Source organism: Coffea eugenioides, chromosome 2, assembly GCF_003713205.1.
Source record: "Coffea eugenioides isolate CCC68of chromosome 2, Ceug_1.0, whole genome shotgun sequence".
NCBI classification, from domain to species: Eukaryota; Viridiplantae; Streptophyta; class Magnoliopsida; order Gentianales; family Rubiaceae; genus Coffea; species Coffea eugenioides.
In genome coordinates this window covers 38984067-39010919 of record NC_040036.1, presented here as the reverse complement: position 1 = coordinate 39010919, position 26853 = coordinate 38984067, and the positions used below count along the sequence as shown (strand labels likewise).

Sequence of the window (26853 nt, the reverse complement as noted above, 5' to 3'; positions counted from 1 at the left end):
CATGCAATGAAGAACACTCGGAAGACCTGCTGTTGATACGAACAACCAGATATCACACATTGTCCTTGCATAGGGGGTAAACATTGCAAAATAAATCTCATTAATTAGTTTTGGTTACAAGCCCTAACCTCTCCACTGCTATACATGTAGCAACAAATGGCTGGATTGGTTCTAAATTACTGCACAGAAAGCTACTCAATATCCTAGAGGGTCTTCAGTAGAAATTATGGAGTGGTGGAAGAGGCTGCCTCCAAAAGTGACTGCCAAAGTTGTTAGTGCTGGGTTTGGTGATTTTCTGAGCCAATCGCCAATGGCCGATAGAGATAGGAAGTTGCTTGTCGCACTTGTGGAGCGATGCTGGGAGGAGCAATGGTGGGACTCCATCAACTCCTTTCGTTTGCCATTTGGAGAGATGACACTAACACCGTTGGACTTCACCTGTATAACCTATGTTGCAGTGGGCAGCTTGACGATTCCGTGGGATTATAATGTTAGGGAAAATGTCAATTACATCGAGGATCAGTTGGGTTGGGTCCCAGCTTTTGCTTCTGGGGGTGCGATCAGAGTTACCGATATATGGTCATTTTACAAAGACAAGGCGATTGACGACAATGAATACGTCCAGCTATCACAGCTGACTAGAGCTTTGTTTCTCTACATGCTTGGCCACACTTTACTTAGCAACATGGGCGATACAATTCACCTGTGGTGTCTGCCTGCGCTAGAGGACGTAGATCGTATAGGGAAATATAACTGGGGAGGGGTGGGGATGTCAACCTTGTACAGATTTATGTCTGCCGCGTCCCGACGTCTGACGAAAAGCCTTGGTGGCTACAGTTTTGTATGGGCGGTAAGTCAAAAATTTACTACATTCTTTGTTATTTGGACAATTTCATGTTCCGTTATAGCAGTGCTATGGCAGTTACTTCTTCATTTACACTACTAGACATAAATTGTAATTCAACGTGTAAGTGTGGGCTTATGAAATTCTTCAGTTAAATCCGTACAAACTAAAATAGGAAGAGAGAGACGTATTGCCTAGAATGTGGCGATAGTGTTCCTCTAACAGAGGCATCCAACAATCACTGTCTACGGTTCAATATTTTCGCCGCGCTATTGACACCGTCAACCTGTAAAATGTTTGTATCCGTACTCAGTTCCACAATTTCTTTCATTTTCAGCATATGAAATAAATTCGGAAAAATTACTACCGCATATAGAATAATACAATGTTAAATGGCTAGTTAATTCTATATCATAAGTCAATTGGCTACCATGGGCAGCAGTGCCGCTGCCGAATTGGTATCTCAAACCGAAGGACCTAACTGCAACGAGATTGATTTTGGATGGGCCCATGGAAAGATTTTACTACCTTGGAGAGAGGGTTATTAGGCAGGTTTATGTAGGTGTATCTACAAAGCAACCTTTTTAGCGGCCACCAGATATGTACAGCACTGATACAATTTTGGAAAAAAGGCTACAGGATGTGCATAATGGATTGCCCATTGCAAGTCTATACCCAGAAGCCCTGCCATTTCCTACATATGAGGATTTTGTGTGCAACAGGCTAATGAAACCACTGACGTAGGTCTCCTGGTCCCCTAATGCCAAAGACTGTGTGATGCATCTATCTGACTAGTTGCCACTTAGTCATACTAGAACAGCGTCACAGCAACGTCCAATTAATTACGCTCCCTGGTCTATGATGTGCATACAAACTGATGGATCAGTGGAAGAAGAGGACATTCACAAAGTAGATGGCGAGGTAATAGGGCTGCATCTTCCTCATACTATTGCTGATGTGGTATGGCCTTCTTCCCCCTGTACATTAGCCGCCATTTAGTTTGCAGAAAACTATCTAACCATACTACCATCTATGTTTTTTCCACTAAGGTGGCTAGACAATGGTACGAGAACTTGCTTGTACAGTGCATGGGACTGAGAAAGAAAGTTATAAAAAAAAGTGTAGAAATATTTCGATTAACATCGATTGTATCGCACAACACACAAGTGGTGGAACAAAGGTTAGAACAAATACAACTCATTTTCCAAAGTGGTTCAGAGGCCGGGGAAACACTGTGGTGGCAATGGAATAGGTAGCCAGAAAACCTTCGGCTGTAAGTGGCAAAACAGAAGTTCCGGGACTCAGACATTATCAGATGGGGAATTCCTGCTCCTACTCTTTTGGATCTACGATATTTTCTAACATGCACCCTCTCTAGTTCTTCGGGAAATCATCTTCCTCCTCAAATCCAACACAACAAACCTCTCCTTCCATACTCCAATCTCTCAGCAGCAACCATGGCCATAGGGAAGGCCCGCAGCAACAAGAGATCATCCAGCAGTTCACGCTCCTCCACTTTGACAACCACAATCTTGGTAGCTTTGTGTATGTTCGGATTATGGCTGCTGGCACCCAATACTCTTATTGTTTATCCACGTACAACTACTCGATCTTCCGCTACAACTTCCTCTCAATTATCCTCCATGTCCGACTCTCATCAGATTCATCCCACAGAACCTATCCCCAAGAAAAGCCAACCCGTTTTCCAAGACAGTCAGGGGGACCTCCCAGAAGATGCCATTCAAACTGATCACGGGGCAACGCATAATGACCACACAGATGAATCGTCAGAACTCCCAAACCAGAGTTCGACCGAGAGCAAAGCTCAAGCAGAAACTGACAATAATGTCAGTGAACAAGAAAATAATGGCGATTCGGACAGCAGTAGTGACGACAACAATGAAGCAGAAGGAGATGATGGTGGTGGTGGTGATAAGGACAACAGGGATGTGAAGGAAACGGATCCAGATGTTGGAGAGAATCCACACGGCGCAGAATCTGTTGATGAGCAGCAACTACAAAATCAAAACTCCGAGGAAACTTCTATTACTCAAAACCAAGAAGCTGAGGAAACAAGGGAAGAGCATGCAAGTGCTTCAGCCGAAAACAACCAAGAAGAGGGTACCAGTGACGACAAGCTTGATGACCATCAAAGTTCAGACAACAATGAGCATGAGATATCAGATGAAGATCAACAAAAACGATTGGAACAGCATCAACAGCAGGAAGATGATCAAGTCCAACAAGGAAAATCACAAGAAGATACTCAAGGAACATCAAGCCATGATCAAGTGGAACATGATGAGGCACCCTTAGCCCAGACTGGAAATCACATTGATCAGTCACAGCTGGGGGGCCGGAAAAATCCTGAAACTCATGAAAGTCAGCATAATATTCTCCACAATAACAATTCCATAAAGAACATCTCAAGTGAAGAAACAGGCAGGAAAGCAACTAACCCGGACACTAGTGATTTCTTTCCAACTGGAGAGAGATCTCAGATACCCAAGGAGTCAAAAAAGAACTCCTGGTCAACTCAAGCTAACGAATCTGAAAACCAGAAAGATAGACGACAAAATGGACAAGATGATCAAGATGGCAGTATTATTAACTACAAATGGCAACTATGTAATGTTACAGCTGGTCAGGACTACATACCATGTCTGGATAATGAGAAAGCAATCGCAAAGTTACGGAGCAGGACACATTACGAGCATCGTGAAAGGCATTGCCCAGAGGATGCCCCTACTTGTCTTGTTCCACTGCCAAAGGGATATAAAAAACCATTGCAATGGCCTCAGAGCAGAGATAAGGTAGAATAATATACGATATACTGCAGTGCTTTACAGAAATGTGCATTAACTAATGCTTTTCTATTTGAACAAAGCAGATATGGTATCATAACGTACCTCACACAAAGTTGGCAGAAGTCAAGGGGCATCAGAACTGGGTGAAGGTATCTGGAGAATTCCTTACTTTCCCAGGAGGTGGTACTCAATTCATTCATGGAGCACTGCATTATATGGATTTCCTAGAAGAGGTAACTGCATGTACAACTATCATATAACTTGTCAATTTCCTGAAACTATACTACATTTCAGTTCAAAATAACAAAGTCATATCAATTGAAAAAGGAAAATGAGTTCAGTGCAATAGAGAATGTGATGAGTTAGTATCATTTTTCCCTCCTCTCTTCTCACCTCCACCCTTTTCCTGCAACTGGTGCAGGAAAAAGGAAAAAAATTGGAATTAAAAATAGGGATAATTTCAAAAACCTCCCCTGAGGTTTTCGACAATTTCACTCGGCTCCCTTGAGATTTACATAATTACAGAGACCTCCATTATTGTGATAAAAAAACAATAATGCCCATTATTAATTGTCAACTCATTGAAAAACTCTATCAAATATTAAAACTCTCTCATCGATTATTAACCAATAATTCAAACCACAGTTTTTTCTATTTAACTATCTTTTCTTTTTCTCATATATCTATTTTTCTTTCAAACTAATTTATCTATTATTGTCAACCAAATGTGTACTGTCGCTACTAATAAAATCATCATACACGCTAAACCACCAATACTTATATATCTTAGTATCTATTCCCAATTCTCGATTTTCCATTATTAGTAAATAATTTCCTTGCGCCCATTGTTGTTTCCAATTTTTGATAGGTATTAGCAAATTGAAATTGTCAAATGACAAATTGAGTGCTAATTTCATTATCATTTTGATGGAGATGAAGATAGTGACAATGATAAAAAATAAAAATTAAGGATAAGAAGTGGAATAGAAACTAAATATAAGTTATACTATTATGGTTATCATGAAAAAAAGCATTCTTGATATATATTTATAACTGCATTGTGTTTCTATTTTTACTTTACAATTATTGATATTATTCCCATAGAGAGAATTTGATTGATTTTGAACTCTGTGCCAATGGAATATATTGGATATTGATATTAGTAGTGATTGTTTAAATTATTTTGTATTAAAAAGGTAGCAGTCATGGAATTGAAATTTTGGAATATTGATGAATATTGTAGTATATCAAGTAAAATCTAATATTGTTATGAAATTGTATGTAAATTTTTGGATATATGATGTAGCATTTATAGTTGATACAATGGTCTGCATCCGGAATTTTTAAGTAAAAGAGAAATATTAGAATAAAGATAAGTGTTTATTTAATGATAATTTGGATGTTGATAAGTAGGTAATAGTAGTAGGAAATAAAGATAAATGAAATAGAGACTAGAAACCATTTTTTCCTTTACATTTTTGTTGTTAATTATAACTCAAGGGTATTATAGAAATTTTGGAAAAAAGTATATCCTTTTGGGTCTAGATATTACTTAAATAGTGAAAATAGGGGAGGTAAGTATAATTTTTAGAACTTGAGAGGAGCTTTTTGCAATTGTTAAAAACCTCAGGGGAGGTATGTGAAATTAACCCTTAAAAATAACTAGGAAAGGCATAAAGATGCTTCTTGAGCTTTCCTTGGTATTAGGTTTTGTCCTGAACATCCCACTCTCTGCACACACACAGACTGATTTTCCCCAGTCAGCTTTGAGACAGCCCCTCCACTGCTTCTTGTGATTTTTCCAAATATATTTGGCTGCAGGCTGTTCCAGATATAGCATGGGGTAAGCATAGTCGAGTGCTGTTGGATGTTGGATGTGGTGTTGCTAGTTTTGGTGGCTACCTCTTTGAAAGAAACGTACTCGCAATGTCTTTTGCACCTAAAGATGAGCATGAGGCTCAGGTTCAGTTTGCCCTTGAAAGGGGAATACCTGCAATAAATGCAGTGATGGGTACCCAGAGGCTGCCATTTCCAAGCGGAGTCTTTGATGTTGTGCACTGTGCTCGCTGCAGAGTTCCATGGCATGCTGGAGGTTTTCCCCCCTAATTTTCTGACTTTTGTTTCTAATTAAATTTGAACTTACATTATGTCTATATTAACATTGCTTAGTATGCTAACTGAGAAAATTTAATCAAGGTGGTGCTCTTCTTCTGGAATTGAATCGACTCCTCCGACCAGGAGGTTACTTTGTCTGGTCAGCTACTCCAGTGTATCAAACACTTGAAGAGGATGTTATGATATGGAACGGTATGAGGCTGATCAATGATTCTCTTGATCCTGTCTATTGGCCAACTGTCTAATTATTTGCATTTATCCTTCCAGAAATGTCCAATCTAACAGTTTCAATGTGTTGGGAGCTAGTCACTATCAAGAAGGATAAATTAAACTCTATAGGTGCTGCAGTCTATCATAAACCAGACTCAAATGAATGCTACGATAAAAGGAAGCACAACCATCCTCCAATGTGCAAAAGCGATGATGATCCTAATGCAGCCTGGTAACAGAAACTAAATTCCATCAGCACTGTAAATTCTTGTTAAACTTGATGAATGACAAAAATGCAATTGTCCTTTGAAATTACAAATTTATGTGTCATCCTCACCTATGTAGAGCTGAACTAGTGCATAGAAAATCTGGCTCACAAAGAAAAAACAGCAATTTACAAAAATGGCATATATGCTTTCTATTGTCAAATATTCAAGAGTCATTATAATCTTGCATAAACCAAAGATTATCAAATTTTGTGAAGAGTATTAACTCTAGAAGCAGAACAATCTTCTGGAACTCTAGATGCGATAAGAATGACTGTAAAATCATAGAGGGACAACCACTTTTTTAATTGGTTCAAAATATGTGGACTTTTACATGCAAGGGAAACATCTTCATATAATTAGACACTTAGCCTCAAGCAAATTTACCTAAAAATTAGTCCATTTGAATCACAATTCTCCATAGATGAACATATGATAAGCATAATGCGTACTCTTACAATGAGATGTGCTTTGAGGCCAGCAATCAAGGAACCCTATTCATAACCTCCATTGTCTTTTAGGTACATACCTTTGCAAGCATGCTTGCACAAAGTTCCCATTGAAGCAAATCAAAGAGGGTCAGATTGGCCAGAGGAGTGGCCTCGTCGACTTCAGACACCTCCATACTGGTTGAACAGATCTCAGATGGGAATTTATGGAAAGCCAGCTCCAGAAGACTTCACAGCAGACTATGAACATTGGAAACAGGTGGTGAGCAAGTTATATCTTAGTGGACTGGGCATCAGCTGGTCAGACGTGAGAAATATCATGGACATGAGAGCAGTATATGGGGGGTATTCCCAATCACTAAAACGTAGCATGATACCAAGAGTTGTTTTGTGGATAAAACTAATTGAAGGATGGTGCTTTGCAGGTTTGCTGCAGCACTGAAGGACCTAAAAGTGTGGGTAATGAATGTGGTGAACATAGATGCTCCAGATACACTTCCCATTATCTACGAACGAGGGCTCTTTGGTATTTATCATGACTGGTGTGAATCCTTCAGCGCGTATCCCAGGACATATGACCTCCTACATGCTGATCGTCTTTTCTCAAGGCTAAAAAAGAGGTATAACAGGTTGCAATACCATTTTCACCTGCTTGTCATCCTTGATCTGGTGACTCATGTCTTCAGCTTTCACAGGTGCAAACTCATTCCGGTGATGGCAGAGGTTGACAGAATAGTTCGGCCTGGAGGTAAATTCATTATGCGCGATGACTCCAGCACAATCAGGGAAGTTGAGAATGTGTTGAAATCTCTGCATTGGGAAGTCCACTTGACTTTCTCTAAGAACCAAGAAGGTATACTTAGTGCCCAGAAAACTGAATGGCGGCCAGACTCTTATGCTGCTTCTTCATGATTTGCAGATGACAGCTCTAGTTTCTAATCCTAAAGGGTTCCAAGGTACTCAGCAAAAGTAGTAGTCAAAGTTTATTTCCAGCGTCATTCTTTCAGATTATACATCCATGGAATTAAAAGAATGAAAGAAAGAAAGAAAAAGAGTCTTAAGCTTACCAAGAGAGCAGAACTTTTACAGTTAATATTCATGATTGATTCTAGAAATAGTCAAGAACACATAATGGAAACAAAATCAGTGTCTAACTGATTACGGCGTGTTGACCTTGAAGGGAGCAATTCAACAAGAAAGCAGCTGCTATATGAAATCTGACAACTAAGTATAGCAGATTCAATAGATTAGCTAAAAACTCCAAATAATTGGCAGCAGTCATCGGGTGAATCTAAGCCTAATTCTGCTTGATGATGTAAAAACAGGTTAGTCTACCGGTCACTCAAAAACCAGTTGTCTATCTATTTAGATTTCTCATGGTGATGTCAGATAGAAACTTAATGATTAATGAAAAAACTACGTGAAGCTCCAACAGCAGTTGAAGTCTGACCCAAAAACAAACACCTCCTGCACACATAGACATGCAGACACAGATAGTGAGTGCAGTGAAGAAGAAACAAGCCAAGGGCAAAAAAATTGTGTTTGGTAGGTCAAGCAATCGACTCTATGAGCGCCAAGTGACCAAAGAAAGTGATTATGAAAAGCACTATGTGCACAGAATGAGAATCTTTTATTGATATCAGTTACATTTCCAATGTCTCAAAGTAGCTTCAATTCTCATGAGAGATTTTGATCAACAGAAATTAAACTTAATACTAATTATAAAGCAGCAGAGATCGAACCACCTCGCATTAATTTTATTTGGGTCTAACCACCCAAAATCACCTTCAGGTCCTAACAGTTAAAAACGCAAGCCTCCAATTTCAAGTCCTTTTGTCAACCATTGCCAAGAAGACTATGCAATTGACCATCTCGAACAGCTGCCTGGAGATCTAAATTACAAGAAAGAAAGCTTGGAAACAGTGCTTGCATTCTGATCAAAGATTTAATAAAAGCATGAAGTAAGAGTGCTAACCATCACAACCACCAACATGCTTTCCATTCACAAATATTTGAGGAACTGTACGGCGGCCCACCAGATCCAGAAGAACATTTTGAATTTGATATCCATCATCTGAACAATGTTCAGAAGAATGAAATCATAGGAAGCTCTACTTTGCAAGGAAAAAAATTGTTACTTTGAAACTGAATAATACAGCTCTTGAAAGATATCTCTATATATTGAGCTTGTATACCTCTAAGATCAAGCTCCACAACAAAAGGCTGCTCGTGTAGTTCACTGAATATATGCTTGGCACGTAAGGAGTATCTAAAATTAGACAAAACACCAACCATAAGGATGAGTAGGAGATGGAACAAGTTCCACTTTAACTGAGTTTTTGCGTGCTGGATGTGTGAAATACATAACACTGCTTCAATGTACTGAGGTACCATTTAGATGCTATCCATATAGCACACACACAAAAAGAAAACCAAAAAAGAAAAAAAAAAGGAATTATTAAAGAGATATAGGTGCAATAGGAATATATCAGTATCCAACAAATGTTCTCAACTAATAAAAGGAACAGAAGGCCCAAACTTATCTTTCGCACGTTATTTGACACAACATATATGCAACTGACATAGATCCCCGTCACCTCAGCACAGCCATGAATAACTCAACTGACCCAGTGTAGTGAAGAACAAAAGGTATAAAATAAACACACTAAATGGCAGGAAATAGCAAACTAGTAACACTGCCATTGGCAGCCTGTCTACCAGCACTCCACCACAGAGCTCCAAACTGCAATGACAAAAGGTAGCTTAACTATTACATCCATCCATTTGCAACCGATGTTCAAACTTCTTGTGCTAAACAATAACCTTAGCCAATCCAACCTCAACCAACACTTTCAGTTCAGCCACAAATTAGCCAAAAAAGGATCACATGAAATTGATCCACATTAAGATCACAACACAAAGTATGCAAGTTCACTAAGTAACAACTATCAAAGCTTTCTTGGACCCTCTAAAGAGCAGTTGTTCTGCTTAAAATTCTCGAAACTCTAACTCTAAAAAGACTTGGATATCCCCGTCTTTCGTACCCAAATTGGTCCTTCTATTTTATTAACTCATTTCGACCTTTGCCTCCACAGAATCTGAGCTTATGATCCCAACTAAAAGAGTTGTTTCATGTTGGCACGCAGTTTGTGAAAGGGTCCATCGAACGACGGAGCAACCAGTACATAATTAATTGATCCATTAACAAAGTAATTGTTCATATCGGAAGCATGAATGCTAATTATCCAGAACAAGCCCTGCATTAGGCAAATGAAATTTACAATCTTGGCCACCATTCATTAGCTAACAATAGAATCAAGCATACATCTGAGCTAGCCAAACTTCTTCACAAGCTCAGCTTTGGGGAGGAAAGACTACTGTTCCCATTGTGAAAAAAAAAATCCTTTGACAAGAAAAATGACCCAATTTCTAGTACTAAAACGAGTTAAAAAAATGAAAAAGAGCTTACGGGCAATAAGATTTGGAGAAAATTATGATTTTGTTGGAGTAGATGGCGTTTTGAACGAAGGCTGATGGAGAATTAGCAGCTATAGTCTTTCTCGGTGCAGCAATTGAGGTAAACCATAACACTCCGATTGTTGTCACCGTTACCAAGAGACGGCGATTATTCCAGGTTGTCATCAACATCGCCATCGCCGACGCCGTTATCCAATATCGTCAGTCTACCGGAAAAATCAGCGGGCTTCTTTGGGCTTTATGAACAATCATGCATAAAATTCATAAGTAATAACTTTTAACTTTATAGCTATTCCTATCCGGGAAAAATCCCCTTTTCATTTTCAAACTTTGTGATAAGACACATTTGGTCTCCAAACTTTTCGTCAGAACACATTGAGTACATAAATTAACGATTTTGTGCCACATTTAGTCAAAAAAGGGGAAATTTTTTCAATTTGAACGGTGAAATCCACGTGACCGTTAACAAATGTCCAAATATCGAAAAAACCAACACAAGTCAGACACAAAATATTGACTAAAGTCCATTCTCTGTCTCTATCCCGCTGCTTTTCTTCTCCAAATTTCCCTCTTTCCTACTTTTTCACTGGTTGAAATATTTCTGTCCTCATAGTGGAACTTTCTGAAACTCATAGTGAAGCATTCCAGTTCGATGATTGAAGACCACCAAACGTGGAAAAAATGTTTGTTCGAAAGAAATAGCTCAACGATCGTGCATCCCCAAATTACGGTAAAGAGTTAAATAACTAAATGTAAAAATTTTTAACTTTTGTGTGTATAATATTTAGATGTGGTCCCTGATGTTTGCATTATGGGTATATTCTGGTTACTTTGAGTTGTATTGGGTTGAAAAGATTAATTATTTTTAATTGATTGTCGTATCTGACAAATGCATATGGTCCTTATTTGTGATTATGATAGTAAGATGGACCCATAAGATGTGGTCTTTATCTGTGATTATTGAGTGCATTGTTGTTAATGTTAATATATATCCTGTTGATTATTGAATGGTTGATATGTGCATTTTTGTTATCAGAGTAAGGCAGTACACTTATAACTCTAAGATGTCACCATAAAGGGTTAATTTCCTATACTCCTCATCCACGTTATGAGGGTGGAGATGCATGTGTCATTGACTATGTTAAAAGTATTGGTTTAAGTGTCTTTGAAGTAGACAAATTGACTAAAAGTGCTGGTTTGTATGGAGACAAAGTGTATTATGGTTGGAAAAACAGCAATTTTATAAGGATAGAAACAAGTAGAGAATTGCATGGATACATTAAGAGGATTGATGGTTTAAATATGAAAATTATTTTGTATGTTGAGATATCATTCCATGAAATCTATGTTCAACAGTTAGGCTATGATCCGTATCAGATTGGTGAGAATGAAGGGGCTGATGGTAATAACAATTTGAATACACCTAATGCTGATCATAGAAAGGGAGGGAATGGCAGACAATGAGGCTAATAGGAACAATAATAATGATTCTGATTCAGGGAGTGAATCCTTCTTCTCAGCAGTGGACTCTGATTATAATATGACTGATAGGGATGATAATGAGTTGCATGACAATGTAGACAAAAATGCTGAATGGTTAGGTGTAGAGCACCATAAGAATTTTCAAAAAAATAAGCCAACTGGAATTGAAAGGGATGATAATTTGGTGATGCCAGAGGACAATGATGTTGCCCTATCTTCTGAATCTGATTTTCAAACTCTGAATGAACATGATGATGAAAAAATCAGCAATGAATATAGAGTCTTCAACCCTAAAGATATTGACAATCCAACATTAGAGTTAAAAATACTGTTCAGTAATATAAAAAAGTGCAAGTTGGCTATCACAAATTATAGTGTAAGACAGGACCATGTAAATTTGTGAAGCAAGACAAAATAAGATTGAGGGCTAAGTGTAGAAGTGAAGGGTGTGACTGGCTTATTTATGCTGCAAAATTGAGTGGGGAAGGTAGTGTGTAAATCAAGACATTTGAGGACACCCACAAATGTGGTTTCACCTATGACAATCCACTTGTAAATTGTGGATGGGTTGGCAAAAAGTATACTGAGGAGTTTAGAACTAATCTTAAGGTAGGTATGCAGCACTTTAGAAAGACTGTAATTAAGGATAATAAGTGCTCTTTCTCCAAAAAATAAATATACAGGGCCAGAGAAAGGCTATGAAGATTATTCATGGGAGTGAAACTGACCACTATAGTAAGTTAGGAGCATACATGCATGAAATTTAGAAATTCAACCCTGGAAGCTCCATTATATTGAAAACTGTGGATGGATCTACAAGTACAGCAACACATCAACAAAGGTTCCAAAGGTTATATATGTGTTTTAATGGAGTGAAGCAAGATTTTTTAGTTGGATGTAGGCCTTTGATTGGAGTTGATAGTACATTCTTGAAAGGATCAGTTGGGGGAGTTCTATTGATAGTGTTGGATTAGATGCTAATAATATCATTTATCCAATTTCATATGCTGTAACAGATGGAGAAAATAAGGAATCTTGGACATGATTCTTCAAATTACTCAAAGAAGACTTGAAAATTGAAAGGAATTTTGAGTGGATTATCATGAGTGACAAGCAAAAGAGGCTGATTCAGGCATGTGACAATGTTTTTTCAAATGCAGCTCATAGATTTTGTATGAAACACATGCATGGCAACTTTTCATCCGCTGGATTCAAAGGAGAAGCTCTGAGAAGAGCCTTATGGGCTGCTGTAAAGGCAACTACTCCAGCAGAATTTGCCAGCAAAATAAAAGAAATGGCATCAATTGACATATATGCAGCGAAGTGGTTTGATGATAAACCTCCATCTCAATGGAGCAGAGCTACTTTAGTACTTATCCAAAGTGTGATATCTTGTTGAATGATGTGTGTGAGTGTTTCAATAGCAAAATATTAGATGCAAGGGAGACACCAATCATTGAAATGTTAGAATTGTTAAGGTTGTATATGATGCAAAGAATGCAGCAAAATAGGGACTTGGCTCAACAGAGGTGAAAAAACTATATGTACTGTTTTAGGATTATTGAGAGAATAGAAAAAATGATGGAAAAGGTCACCCAGTGTTTTCCTTTCAAATCCAATGATGACTTGTATGAGGTTTCATGTCCATATGGTAATCAGTATGCAGTAAATATCAAAGACCATACATGTTCATGTAGGAGATGGGAGCTGACAGGAATTCCTTGTTCCTATGCTATTTCTATACTATGGATAGCAAAAAAAGATCCAATGTTGTATATATCCAATTGGTATACAGTGGAGAAATATTTGAAGTGCTATGAAGGCTGTGTGTGTCCAATAAGTGGGGAAATAAATTGGGAGAACATTGATCTCAAAGGTCCAAAATCACCTCTGTACAGTAAACCATCTAGAAAACCAAAGAAACAAAGGAGGCGGAGTGCGGATGAGGTAGAACAAGCAAAGAAAAAATAGAAAAAAAAAATGAGCAGAGTTGGTGGTGATAAGATGCAAATATTGTCTGCAAAGAAGTTACAATGTGAGATCTTGCAAGCTTAGCAAGGATGAACAGTGTGTAACTGAAGCTATCCATGAAGCCTTCCAAATTCCTCAGAATACCACTGCAAATGTTGAAGACATCTCTGTAAGCTGCAATGATACTGAAGCTGAAGCTGAAGCTGAAATTGAAGCTGAAAAGCTAGTTACATTTACTCCTCAAATTTTTGACAAGAATTCAGTTGATAAGGCAGCTCCAGTGCCTGTAAGTATTGTATGGTCTCACTTTTTCTTAATGAACATGATTTCTTTAACTTACTGTATGTTTATGTTATTGTTTTTGTAGAAAAGAAAGAAGCAGAAAAAGGGGGATGCAGCTAGACTAACAGAAATAGTTGTTGATGTTGGTGTCAAAGAGCCTGTCCCATCTTCACCTAATTTGTATGAAGTTTTTGGTTTAAAAAGATCTCAAGTGAACTATAATCAACCATTACACCTAAGAAATGACAAGGATAAGATGCCTCTCACGATTAATACTGGATTTATGGACGTGGTTGCTACCAAACAAAGTGTTGCTGCTTCGTCTAGGCTGAAGGGAAAAAAGAAATTGCCATAAACCAAAAACTTGATGGCAATCTTTTGCTTTTGCTGATGCTTTTTATGTAATAGTCTTAGGCTCCGTTTGATAACACTGAATCTGAATTCTGAATTCTGAATTCTGAATTCTGAATTCTGAATTCTGAATTCTAAATATTGAAATAATTAATTTGCTGAATTTTAAGCACTGAAAAGAGATATATGAATGTCTGAATCTTAATGCTGAATCTATTTATACTGTTTGATAAATATTCATAACTTAATGCTTAATAAGCTAAATTGTACAATTTTGCCCTTCTATCTTTTAATCCAAAAAGGAAATAGAACTTATGATTTAATTAACTTAAAATTGTTAGGTATGAAAATGACAATGATTGTGAAGAGCAATGCATACAATGACAATGTTTCTTTGTGTGGGAAAAGGGTATGATTTTATCGTTTTGAGAATGGGAAAACGAGCTTTTAATACTCCAAAAGCACATTCAATTACATTTCTCAATCTTGCATATGCTTGGTTAAAGCGTTCTTGTAAGCCCCGATGCAACCAAATACAACCAAAAATACTCAACCAGACAAGTAGTCAAGTAAATACAATGACAAAGAATATAAGCAATTTTAAAGCACAAAAATAGAGTAACAATAAAGTAAAAGAAATTCAAACCAATCAAACTCCCAAGCTTCTTCCAAACTTGGAGTTGAATCCACCAAATAGCTTCTTCAATAGATGGCGATGCTAACCAAGATGTACAAGTGAAGGCTCACTCCTTCCTCACCCCAAACACACTTTGGTTGAGCCAAGGAGTTTTACAACTATTCTAGTTAACCCTCAACAACCTACACTTGAAAGATCACTCACCCAATTAAGAACTATTTTAAACAAATGAGGCAACCTTCACCAAGGTTTTACCACTTCAAGTGATAGGTTCACCTTCACCAAGGTTTTACTCCTCCTAGAGAGTAACCTTCACTTGAGCAACCTCACAACCCAACTTCCCCAACCCCTTATACAACCAACAAAGAATCTTTCTACTCAAAAATCTCACTTGTAAGCTTGTATTTTGTGTTGGCAAAAGTCATTTGTCTTCTTGTGCTTTGGGGTGTTTATAGAAGGTGAGAAATGGCTCCAAAAGGCTCTCCAACGGTCAAATATTAAATGCTGTCAAAACTAGCCGTTGGCCTGTCGGACGTCCGAACCACCTGTCGGACGTCCGAACCCTGCGTCCGAACGTCGTCAGAGAGTCATCAAATCTTTGCGAAATTTCTCGTACGTCCGATGCGATCGATGTGCGTCCGAGGCGTGCGTCCGATCTTTCCGGACGTCCGATGCTTCCTCACGAGCGTCCGACAGAGTTTCCTTCTTGATGTTCTTCTTCCTTTCGGACGTCCGATAGATTCCTTTCGGACGTCCGACATGAGTGCCCTGTTTTTGTTTCTTTTTTTGTGCCACAAGAATCTGTTCTAACAAATTGCTCACATAAAAATATTAGCCCAAATCTACAGTTTGGTTTGTTAATCATCAAAACCAAGGATTGATCGACCAAGGTCAACAGTTCTTCTTTTGATCTTGGACGAAAAGCATTTCGAAAATCAGACAACCAATATCTAATATTTCGATATCTTGTCATAAAGCCACGTGTGTGTGAATAAGCTGCATCACATAAATAATATTTATCTGCACAAAAAATATATATATCAAATATAAATGTTTGTGGATGAAAATTATTGCAAAAAAAATACTATTGTTAAAAACAATTTTTGAATAGAGAATATCAGGTTATTTTGTTTAATTAGATAAGAATTTTGAATAGGAAATATTAGGTTGTTTAATTATATAAGGATTTTGAATGTAATTAATAAACAGGGGACATATTTGGTAGATAAGATAAAGTAGTTGAAGTAAATCTCTTGATTCTTATCAAATTAAGCATTCAGTTACCATTCTTAGGGGTGTGCATCGAATTCGAAAGCGGTAATTCGGAAGTTTGAAATCGGAAATTTTCGAAATTTTGGCCTTAATTTTCCCGACCGAATTCGATTTCGAAATGCCTAATACCGATTTCAAATTCGCTACCGAATTGAATTCGGAACTCGGTAAATTCCGAATTCACCGAATTCATTTTTTTTTTCGCACAAAAGTCACAGCAGGAATACTAGGCAAGAAAAACACTCACGAAATGCACCTTTTCCGCAAAATTAACAAAACCACACAATGCAAACAGAGTCATTCAAGAATATGATCGCGAAAAGAACCCAGAAAACCCAAACTCGATCAAAAATAAAAAATCTTTCCTGCAGAAGTTCATACTGCAGCTTGCAACAACAATTAGTCACCGGCTTGAATTACATTAGGTGCACCACAGTGTACCCAGTTTTCAATGTACTATTTAACACCATAAGCCAACAAATTGCACCAAATATGGAACGTTCATCTCTAATAAGAACAGCTGAAACAAAAATCATAACCAAAGATCCAACCAAAAATCATAACCAGAACCTATACCGCGTGCTTGGAAGCTGCTTGATGAAATGCCTAAGAAAAATAAACTAGAAACATAGATGAAAAAGGTGAGTAAAATCACTGGCATACCTCAGAATGTCCTCTTCAAGTGAAGGCTGATGATGGCTTGAAGATGAAAAGTGAAGATGCGTGAAGATGTCCGACGGTCTTGAATATGAAGGCTGATGGTGTCTGTCTCTGTCGGGATTGAAGAACTGGTGAGAAAGATGAAGGTGTGATGCGAAGGACAGTGGAAATCTCTGAGATAGTGAGGTGAAAGAGGCGATGGATTCGGTGAGTGAAAGAGGCGGTGAAACTGTGAAAGAGAGGGAGAAAGAGCAAGCTGAGTTGGTGAGTCAAGCGGTGGAGGCGGAGGAAGGAAGGTGAGACTCTGAGGAATGAGGCGGCGGAAGCTCAAGGTGAGTTAAGAGATTAGGACTTTTGGCATCTGATAGGGAAGCAGACGGAAGCTACTTGTTATGTTAAAAATTATTATATTATAATTATATTTAAATATTATTATTAGAAATCGAAATCGAATTTCCTATTTCGAATTCCTATTTCGAATTCCTCAATTCGAAATCGGTAATTCCGATTTCAAATATTTTGTTTTCGAATTCGACCCGATTTCGACCAATTCGAAAACGGAATTACCGATTTCAGTTCCAAATTACCGAAATTCCGAATTCGAAATTCCGAATTTAATTCGAAATCGGTTACGAAATCAAAATTTTTCGAGTTTGCACACCCCTAACCATTCTTGTGCTGAAAAAAATACATACAAATTCAGCACCACTTAATAAGTTCAGCATGTGAATTTTTATTTATCAAACACCCACAACATCTGAATGTCTGAATGAATTCAGTTTCAGCACTTTTTTATGTTATCAAACAGGCACTTAGTCTTAGTTTTTTGCTGATACTTTTGAACAAGACTTGTCTTTTTTAATAAGACTTGTCTTTTTGAACAAGATACTATCATTATGGTGCTGATCATTTTGTTGAGAACGTTTATGTTCTTTGAACAAGTTGTCCATTTTGACATTATTTTAAGTTCTTACTAAATGGAAATGATATCAATTTGTGTATATTGGCTTGTGAATACGTCACATAAATTTCAGATTAGCTTGTCATTGTTACATACAAACAGTTTATCTCGCATAGTGCTAGTCATCTTTTTGATGTGTTACTCTTATTTCGTCCAAGGCAATATCTTTCTGCTAAAACAAAACAATTTCATTACCAAATTTTGTACAACACACAATGCAACAGCCATTCAAAACCAGAAGTAGGGGTAGTAGTACATATAAACATTCTAAATCAGACTACAACTGCAAATAGCATTGTCATCATTTACAAGATCCCAAAGCATGCTATTTCTACGTTTACAAATTCAGTCAAAATTCTGCCCCATGAAAGGAACGAATCACAGTCATCAGCCTTCCCTTCGATAATTAATTCCAAGCTTAGTACCAATTTTCCTTCTCTTGCATGTCCCCTATTTTTCCCAGCAACAGATATCATAAGCAGTATAACCAACATCAAAATAATACAAATCATAATTTGTTCCCTTATTTGGTCATTTTCAATTGTTTCCTCCATCTTATTTATCATTTTTAGCAAACCTGGTATTATGCTCCTTCCTCTTGCACAAATTGGTTCATCAAGCCATTCGAAATATTTGCACCTATCTGGCCTCTGCAAATACACCTATATTGTTACAATAAGGGCATTTTTACACTTTACTTACAAAAAATTACACTACGCTTACCGGCCATCTTGGACAACCATAGGATCTTCTTCCAGGATTATCATCCCGCTAAGAAGTTGTCAATTTGGGTCTTAATCCACATCCACACACACGAGTACTGCTATTTGACGAAATCTACGATTCTGGGTTTCGTGACCTCATTTTGCTGACAAGTACGCATTGAGGATGAAGTTTTGTTGCTTGATATGGTGGATCTCTCCATTAATTCTATTGGATTGGAAAAACTTTGTTGAATCACTCCATTAACTCTGCTAATTTCAAGCAGCTTTTCACTTCATTAACTCAGTGGGAAAGGAAAAATTTTGGAGAAGAAAAGCAGTGGGTGGGTTAGAGAGAGAGTCAAGCGGGATAGAGACAGAGAATGGACTTTAGTCAACATTTTGTGTCTGACTTGTGTTGATTTTCCTAATATTTGGATATTTGTTAATGGCCACGTGGACTTCACCGTCCAAATTGAAACAATTTCCGTTTTTTGACTAGATGTGGCAAAAAATCGTTAATTTATGTATTCAATGTGTTCTGACGAAAAGTTTGGGGATCAAATGTGTCTTTGTCACAAAATTTGAGGATGAAAAGTGGATTTTTCCCATTCCTATCGTTTCAGAAAAAATAAAATAAAATAACTTTATAGCTAGTTTGGGAGTTTAGAATAGGAAAGAAAAGAAGAGAAATGTTTCTGTTTGGATTGATTATTTTTTCAAAAAATTTTTAAATATAATAATGTTACAATAATATATAAATAAAAATAATTTTAAAAATATTTTATTTATATAATATATTAAATATTTCAAAAAATATTTATAGTAAATATTTTTCATATATATTGCTATAATAATTTTTTTCAAAAAATACCTCAAAAAACAGTTAATCCAAACAAATGTTGTTTGAGAGTTTAGATAAAAAATAAAATGATTTGGAATATATATGTCAATGAAAATTTGTTCAATACACGTTTAAGAGGATAAAATGAACATTTTGAAAATTTTTGTTAGGCTTTCTCAACTTTCCTCTGCTTTCCGGCCATACTTCGGAAAATTTTGTCAAATATAATAGCAGTAGACCATCCATGCAAAATCATCTAGTTCCCTTTCTTTTCTATCTCTCAACAGAAAGAAAGTTTTTTGTTCTCATTTCCTTTCTTTTCTTATCAAATCTGATCTTCCAAACTAGCTAAGAGTTCCCATTCGATACTCTTTAATCTTTTCTCGCACTTCAATCCTATGTTCTAAATTTGTTATTAAAAATTTTTTAGGCTCAGCTCTCAAGTCTTGTTTTATGCCACCATTTTGTTTCTTTATTTGTTTTTCTTATTTTATTTTACTTCTGAGCAAGTAAGAAAAGTTAATTGCTAGCTTGAGGGGTATGGCTAATCAAAGAAAGTCGGAGAACTTTTTTTTTTAATAATTAAAAAAAGTTAACTGTGTTTTAAGAAACTATGTACGTATGTGTTTTCGTCTTAATATGATGAACTTAGGGGATGGGGCCTCACCGGTCTCATTTCAATCACTTAAAAGTTTTTAGGTGTAAATAAATTAGAATAGGGTGTAAAGAAGTTTTGGTTAGATGTAAACAAGTTGGGAATAGGGTGTAAACAAATTTGAAATGACCATTTTACTATAAATTGTACTATTGAATCCTTAAATTCTAAAGTTTTTTTATATATAAAATATGATACTTCCATTAAATCTATATAATGACAAAAATTGCATTATAGACAGATACAATAAAGTTACACAATTACGTTAGATTTCAAAGTTGATAGTCCCAAATTCGAAACTTAATACATCTATTATGCATAATTACAATAGATCCCAAAAACACATGTAGTTCCAATTCCGGAACTTAGACACACCAAATGTGAGTAAATGTGTTTTTTTTTTTTTTGGTAAGAAGTAAATGTGTTTACTCAATCGACTTTAATCCCAAAATAATCGCCACGGTCATAAAGCTACAGCAAATAAAAAGATTTGTAGCTCGATTCACTAAAGAGGTTAGCAATATAAAATATTCGAGGTGAATGGGGGAATCGATTTTTTAATCTCTAGAAAAGAAAAACGATGATATTTAGTCAGTCAATTGTGACACCACAATCATAAATCTATGTATGAAGTATCTAGGCTCTACGCTAGATTTTACCGTCCAACATTAACAACAAATTGGATGGTACAAATACAATTAGAAGTTGATGACACTATCCAGCCTTTTCAATACAATACAACAAGCTGAAGAAATTTTTCAATCGACCGTCTTTTAACTTTTGACGTTTCCGCTTTCCACGTGTACTAATTCTCTCGGAGATCACCAAAGAAAAATGGAAATGAAAAGCAAACTCTTTTTTTTTAATATATAAAAAAAAATCAAATATTTGCTCGTCAATTCTTCACCAATCAGTGGAGGGGAAAAAAAGAAGAAGAAGAAGAAAAAAGCCCCAGAAGCATAAAGAATCAGCAATAATTCAAAACATCAGCTCTGTTCGGAAGAAGCATTGGGGGAATCAGGACTGGTTTTGTAAAGCTTGTTGTAGGCCTCCAGCTCTTCGTAGTAGATGTCCCACACGCACCTAACACATCCGCTTCCACAACAGTCATCCGGCAACGGCTTCTCCGGCGGCGGAGGAATATATCGGGGTGTTGACTTCTCCAATTCCTTCTTCTCCTCTTCTTTTTCACCGTTCAAAATCGTCGATGTACCGCTAACTGATTGAGAATTATCAGCCATGGTATCCTGGATGCCAGAGTTGTTACTATTTCCACTATTGATTGCACAAAATAATCTCGGTTGGAGCTGGGTGGTGGCAGCCGTTATTACGGTCAGATTTTTCATGGATTGCTGTCGCAGAACATTTTGGTGCGGCGGCAGGAGATAGATGATACGAGGATTACTGACGTCGGAGGTTGTTATGCCTGAAGAGGTTACGTACGAGAATGAGGATGCGGGACGAAGAAGAGATTGATGATGTTGGAGGAGGAGGAGGAGGGCCGTTCCCATAGGCTTTAGGCTTTAGAATTGGTCCATTCGCACTTTCTAGAATTTTATTTATCTGTTTATAAAAGGCCGGAAGGACATTCTGGCGTCATAACGCGTGGGCAATCAGTGGACCCAAACGAATGTGCGCTGTCCAATAAATTTACTGGTTTTGGGCCGGTCCAAAATAAGCCACCCTCCACGGACGGTAAATACTTCTAGTATTATTCAGAACAATTGTCTAGTTGCACGCACCAGAAGAAAATCGCTTTTAAAACTGTTTTAGGGAGAAGGGCAGAGACGGAAGTTTTCCTTCTAACATGGAATGTTTAATCCGTAAAAGTAGAAACTTTGAAAGTATTGACAAACGAAGCATTTGAATATGCATTATACAAGAGTCACTCAGATGGTATTACTGAGCTGGAAATGCGTCCTGATACAAGTAGAACATGGTTTCCTGACTGAAGCAGCAGCATAACATTTCTGGTAGTACGGTTGTATGGTTTTATGGTTGTTTAGAAGTCGATGAGTTCTGCATAATTTGACAGAATTTGCAGCAATTAATCCTATCAATGGTTTTGCTTTAACTATAATATTATCGGTTGCCAGAAGAGCAGTGCAACCGCTCTTACTGTCTCATTTGATCTTTCTCTTCTAGTTTGATCGCTTGAATATCCTTCTCAATCCCGACAACAGCAGTAATAACCCCAGGTAATCAAATTTATAAGCCAATTTGATGAAATCCAGCTTAAAATCATTCCATGGAGGATACCTTGGTTCCAAGTCAAGGTAAAAGCTCCTCTGCAGAACTGCTTTTTCATGGCTGAAGGTATCGAAAGAGTACTTGCCGTGATACCTTCCAATACCACTCTCACCAACACCTCCAAATGGTAATGAATCGGCCACAAACTGCAATTTTTTTGTTGGAAAGGAAAAGGAATGATGGTTTGAACATGTATGCTTTTGCATCAACTACGGCTGAGAGCTTACAACGAAGTTTGAATAGAAGTACCTGGACGATTGCATCATTGAAGGTTATGCTTCCGGATGATGTTTCAGATAAAAGCTTTTTTTTGAATCTTTCATTCTTTGTGAAAGCATGGATGGCAAGCGGTTTTGGTCTCAAGTTTATAAACTCAATGCTTTCCTCAATTTTATTCAACTGTAACACGAGAGAGAAGATATTATATCAAACTTCTTTTCTTGTAGATTAACAGCTTCATTTGAGGCCTTCATTATGAATATTTTTTCTCTTACTGTGATGATTGGCAGCAGAGGACCAAATATCTCTTCAGACATTATATCAGCATCAAGAGGAGGATCCAACAAGATGGTTGGTTCAATCATCCTGTGCAACATTAGTCAAAAGTTTGAAGGCAATAAGTAGCACGCATCCAGAAAGATCAGCTTGCACAATACACAGATTGACACAGCACTTACAAATTTTGTTCGTCCCATGAACCACCGTGAACAATGGATGCTGCAACTCTGGGGTCCCCAAGAAGATTGCTAACTCTATCAAAGTGGCTTTTGCTGACAATCCTACAAAGATTCTTCAAGTTTGGCATACTGTCACCAAAAAAAGCTTTGATGCACTTCTTCAACAACTCAACCTGAGAAATCAAACCGAGAAATCAAACCAAGAAATCATGGTAGATATCTATTTCAAAACCATTAGATCCAAATGGAGGACGAGCCTCACTCTTAAGGAGCATGCCATCATTACCAGAATTGAAGCAAATTTCTCTTCCACGAGAACATAATCAATCCCTATGCATGCCTGTCCACTGCACAGTCCCCACTTGCCACCAACTATTCTCTTAATGGCCACCTTGGAGCCACATGGAACAAATTAGAATAAGAATAGTAAACGCATACATCGTTTATGTATTTGTCTGCAAATGGGGTAATGCAATAACACATTCTTGTAGTCTAAGACAAGAAAAACAGTTGTTTTCTGACTTCTCATTTAAGCTCATGAACCTGCTTTAGTCTAAGACAAGAAATATACATCTCATGTTCTGCATTTTAACATTCTTTTAGTGCTTTTAAATACTATAGGAAACCTCTAAATCTGAAATGGAGAGAGAATCGAGGATGGTTGGACATTTTCCCCCAAGCTCCAGAGTTACAGGTGTTAAGTGATTTGCAGCTGCGGCCATGATTATGCGTCCTACTCGTGAACTCCCTGACAAGGTATGATCAAACAGAAAATGATAAGATTCTGTCCATCATTCCTTAATGATATGTGTTGGGATGGTGGAAGAAGGTAATCTTCTCCTGGTTGCAAAGACAATTCACTTATAAAGCTCATTTTTTGTACCAAAAGTGTAAACTGGCAAGGTAATTTCACTCAGTTATCAACAGCAAGAACACGATACATTCCCAGGGAGAAAAGGATTAAACAGTAGGTGACCTAAATAAGAATTACCAGTAAAGAATATCTTGTCCCACTTCTGCTGCAGTAGTTGTTCAGCTGCATCATGTCCACCTTCAATGACTTTTAGTGCTGCTGAGTCCAAGTAACGGGGGATTGTATTAGCAAGAAAAGAAGAGGATGCAGGCGATAGCTCTGAAGGTTTCAAGACCACTGTGTTTCCTGCAGATATTGCCCCAATCACTGGGTCCAAAGCCAGTGCTGCACAAAGAAAGAAATAAATTAGCCTAAAGGACATGTATCAACTTATTTGAGATGCTTCTCCCTGCCTCTAGTAAAAATAAGGCTCACCAGAAACTCAAAAGAACCTGTAACTCACAATAAACCACTACACTTATCCTAGGAGGTTTGATGGAGAAAGGAGGTCAAGATCTTATTAGCATGCTTCTATTTGAACATACACATCAGCAATTACTAGTTCCTTGACGACTATCAAAATCACATTGGATTACAACAATATCTAATTGAACTTACAGATAGGAAAATTCCAAGAAGCAAGGATCAATACTAGGCCAAGTGGCTCAGGTAATACTTCTGCTCTTGCTGGGAAAAAGAGCAATGGTATTTGGCCCTGTTTAAACGGAGTTGTTAGCAGCTGCAAGAAATCGAGATGAATAGTCCATCCCCCCTTGGTTTTACTTTGATCACAGAATAAAAAAACTGTAAGTGACCGTTAACCTAAATCTAGCAGCCAAAAAAATTTCAAGTTACCCAAAGTGCTTACCAAAAAATCATTCTTGTCTATGCTTCGATAACCAGACTTCAGCCAGCACTTATAGAACGTACTTCCTCAACCAAGTTCAATTTGTATCTAAACCTATCTAAGACGAAACTCATTTGTGCACTTCTTTTTCGTTTCTTGGCAACACTGGTATGTAAAATGAGGGGAAAAAAAAAGTTTATAGAACATGCATGCGACCACTATGTTAAAGTTGATAGTGAGCAATACATGTATCAGAAAGAAAAATTATGATCAAGAAACATATACTCTCAAATTGAATTCCAGTTCAGCTACTAGCTTACCAATTTAAATAGCTCTCTACTTTCGAATCTTGAACCAGATTGGCCAATTTTACTTGTTTGTAAAAATATGCATCGAATAGCACTACATTTAAGCAGCTAAAGTGATGCACACTAGCGACACACCTTCTTGGGAGCCATCCATTTCTCAACAGAGGCCAAAGCGTAGTTGGCTGATTTCTTCAGAACACCAACCTGTTAGGGAAGGCAAAAAAATAAAAAAGAGGGGAAAATAAAATAAAAGCATGGCATCATCAAACAGTTATAGTAACACTTAGAATTTACTTTGGAGGTGTCCCAAATGGTACAGTAGACAAATCATAAAACTCCAACCCAGCATTAACTATCTGTTGGCCCTATCAAAACTGGCTCTTAGCTAAATGAATAGGGATGATCACAATGGATATGTTAAGAAACCAAACAGTACTATGCTGTGTGATTGAAACTCTAGTCAACTAATGTCTACCGTAGATACCTATATAATCTGAATTAATCAATTATGCAATTATTAAAAATAATAACTAAAAATCATTTATCTTATCAATCAATTATCTCAACGGTAATGCTTGCAGATAACTGTGAAAATGCGTCATCAAAAAAATGACTGTCTTCTCCTCCGTTATTACTCATCAAGTATAGTCTATGACGAATAGTCTAACTGAGACTGTTGAGGCGCCTTTGCTCACATCGATGAGCCTCGTGGTCTTGCCACTCCGGAAGTCACACTCTCCGCCGAAAGTATTGAACCTCTATAACTCAAGCTTAAAAGATTTTCTGGCGGACCTAATCCGTGGTCGAGTTCCTCCATATTTACGCTGAAGAATGACAATCAAGACTCTGACGACTCACCACTCTCTCCATGAAGTCCAATCAATCTCAGAGAGATCACCGTGCTCTCTTGTAATCTTACCTATACATCCATATATTAATTTCCATAAGAAAACATCAATCTAACCAGCTTGCGTTCAATAAGTACTTAATATAACATACAAGTTAATCAGCTATTCACCGATGAGGTCCGTACTATATAGCCTACATTTCTAACATAAGAATATTTTTGTTCTGGCGGCTTTAGTTCAAACCCACCTTTCACTGATAATTCCAATATTTATTTTGCTAATTAATTTACCTTAGTGTTATGTGTTTATCATTGGTTGTTTAGATGAAGGATGTGAGTAAGGAAGGGAAATTTGCGTTTTGCTACGAGTAATATCCAGTCTTCAAGAAAAAACCATAATCAATTGGAGGGATACCGTGCCATTGAAATTCATTGTCAATTCAATTATTAATTCGCTCATTTTCTTAATCACCGGGTGGGGTACAGGGGTGTGGGGGAGTGCTTGGGTCTGCTTACGTGATTTGCACTAGTAGTATTTTATTCACGAAGACAAGAGAGGGCTGCAGCTTAGTGATGTGAAATCGTCGTACACAAATACTGCTGCTGTGCTCGTTTCCATTTCGGCACAGCTAGGACTTTTAAAGCGTCGGGGTCCAGAGTGGGACGTCGTTTGACAGCCAGCCAGGTCTGGTCCTCCGAAAGGACTGTTGAAGTTTTAATGCCTAATCACGGAAAATGCACAGCATGTTCGCCAACGTTGGTGACGACGACATAACCAGATCTCCTTCTGCAATTTCGATTTTTTTAATATTAGAAAGTTAGGAAACAGACAACAACTCGTAAGTATTTTAACACATATGAACAAAATTTGTGACGCTTTAATCAATAACTATTTCATGCCTCCAGGGATCCTCTCGTAAGTTATTTACAAAAAAAATGTGTCATAGAGTCACTTTTTTTCCCTTTTTTCTTTTCTTTTTCTTCCTTATCTTCCTCCCTCATCTGTGTTTTATAAGCTACAATCTATCTGTTATCTACGCGACAAGTCATAGCAAAATTGTTGCCCAAACTGAATTTTCCTTGAAAT

The 26853-nt window shown here is 37.3% G+C and overlaps 3 protein-coding genes across 4 annotated transcripts; 1 reads left to right on the top strand and 2 right to left on the bottom strand.

Moving 5' to 3' along the window:
• The first annotated feature begins 2301 nt into the window (after positions 1-2301).
• On the top strand, positions 2302-8189 carry LOC113759683 (probable methyltransferase PMT27). The gene is made up of 8 exons (XM_027302257.1): positions 2302-3657; positions 3735-3884; positions 5473-5743; positions 5848-5958; positions 6034-6208; positions 6764-7036; positions 7117-7311; positions 7387-8189. The coding sequence occupies exons 1-8, from the start codon at positions 2302-2304 to the stop codon at positions 7601-7603; spliced, it is 2748 nt and encodes a 915-aa protein (XP_027158058.1). The 3' UTR covers positions 7604-8189.
• A 113-nt stretch (positions 8190-8302) lies between these two features.
• Positions 8303-10406, bottom strand: LOC113760397 (glutaredoxin-C3-like). Its single transcript, XM_027302956.1, has 4 exons — positions 10161-10406; positions 8887-8960; positions 8667-8765; positions 8303-8583 (listed from the first exon to the last, which is right to left on the bottom strand). The coding sequence occupies exons 1-4, from the start codon at positions 10343-10345 to the stop codon at positions 8528-8530; spliced, it is 414 nt and encodes a 137-aa protein (XP_027158757.1). The 5' UTR covers positions 10346-10406; the 3' UTR covers positions 8303-8527.
• Positions 10407-21778: 11372 nt separating this feature from the next.
• On the bottom strand, positions 21779-25142 carry LOC113761180 (aldehyde dehydrogenase family 3 member F1-like). Of its 2 annotated transcripts, none has more exons than XM_027304050.1 (9): positions 25055-25142; positions 24383-24479; positions 23903-24109; positions 23538-23659; positions 23198-23302; positions 22912-23084; positions 22729-22819; positions 22484-22633; positions 21779-22380 (listed from the first exon to the last, which is right to left on the bottom strand). In XM_027304050.1, exons 1-9 carry the CDS (start codon positions 25067-25069, stop codon positions 22126-22128), a joined length of 1215 nt encoding a protein of 404 aa, XP_027159851.1. In that variant the 5' UTR covers positions 25070-25142; the 3' UTR covers positions 21779-22125. The 2 variants fall into 2 exon arrangements, with proteins under 2 accessions (XP_027159851.1, XP_027159850.1); XM_027304049.1 differs by lacking the exon at positions 25055-25142 and adding an exon at positions 24633-24658 and having other exon boundaries at positions 24383-24546.
• Between the last annotated feature and the right edge of the window lie 1711 nt (positions 25143-26853).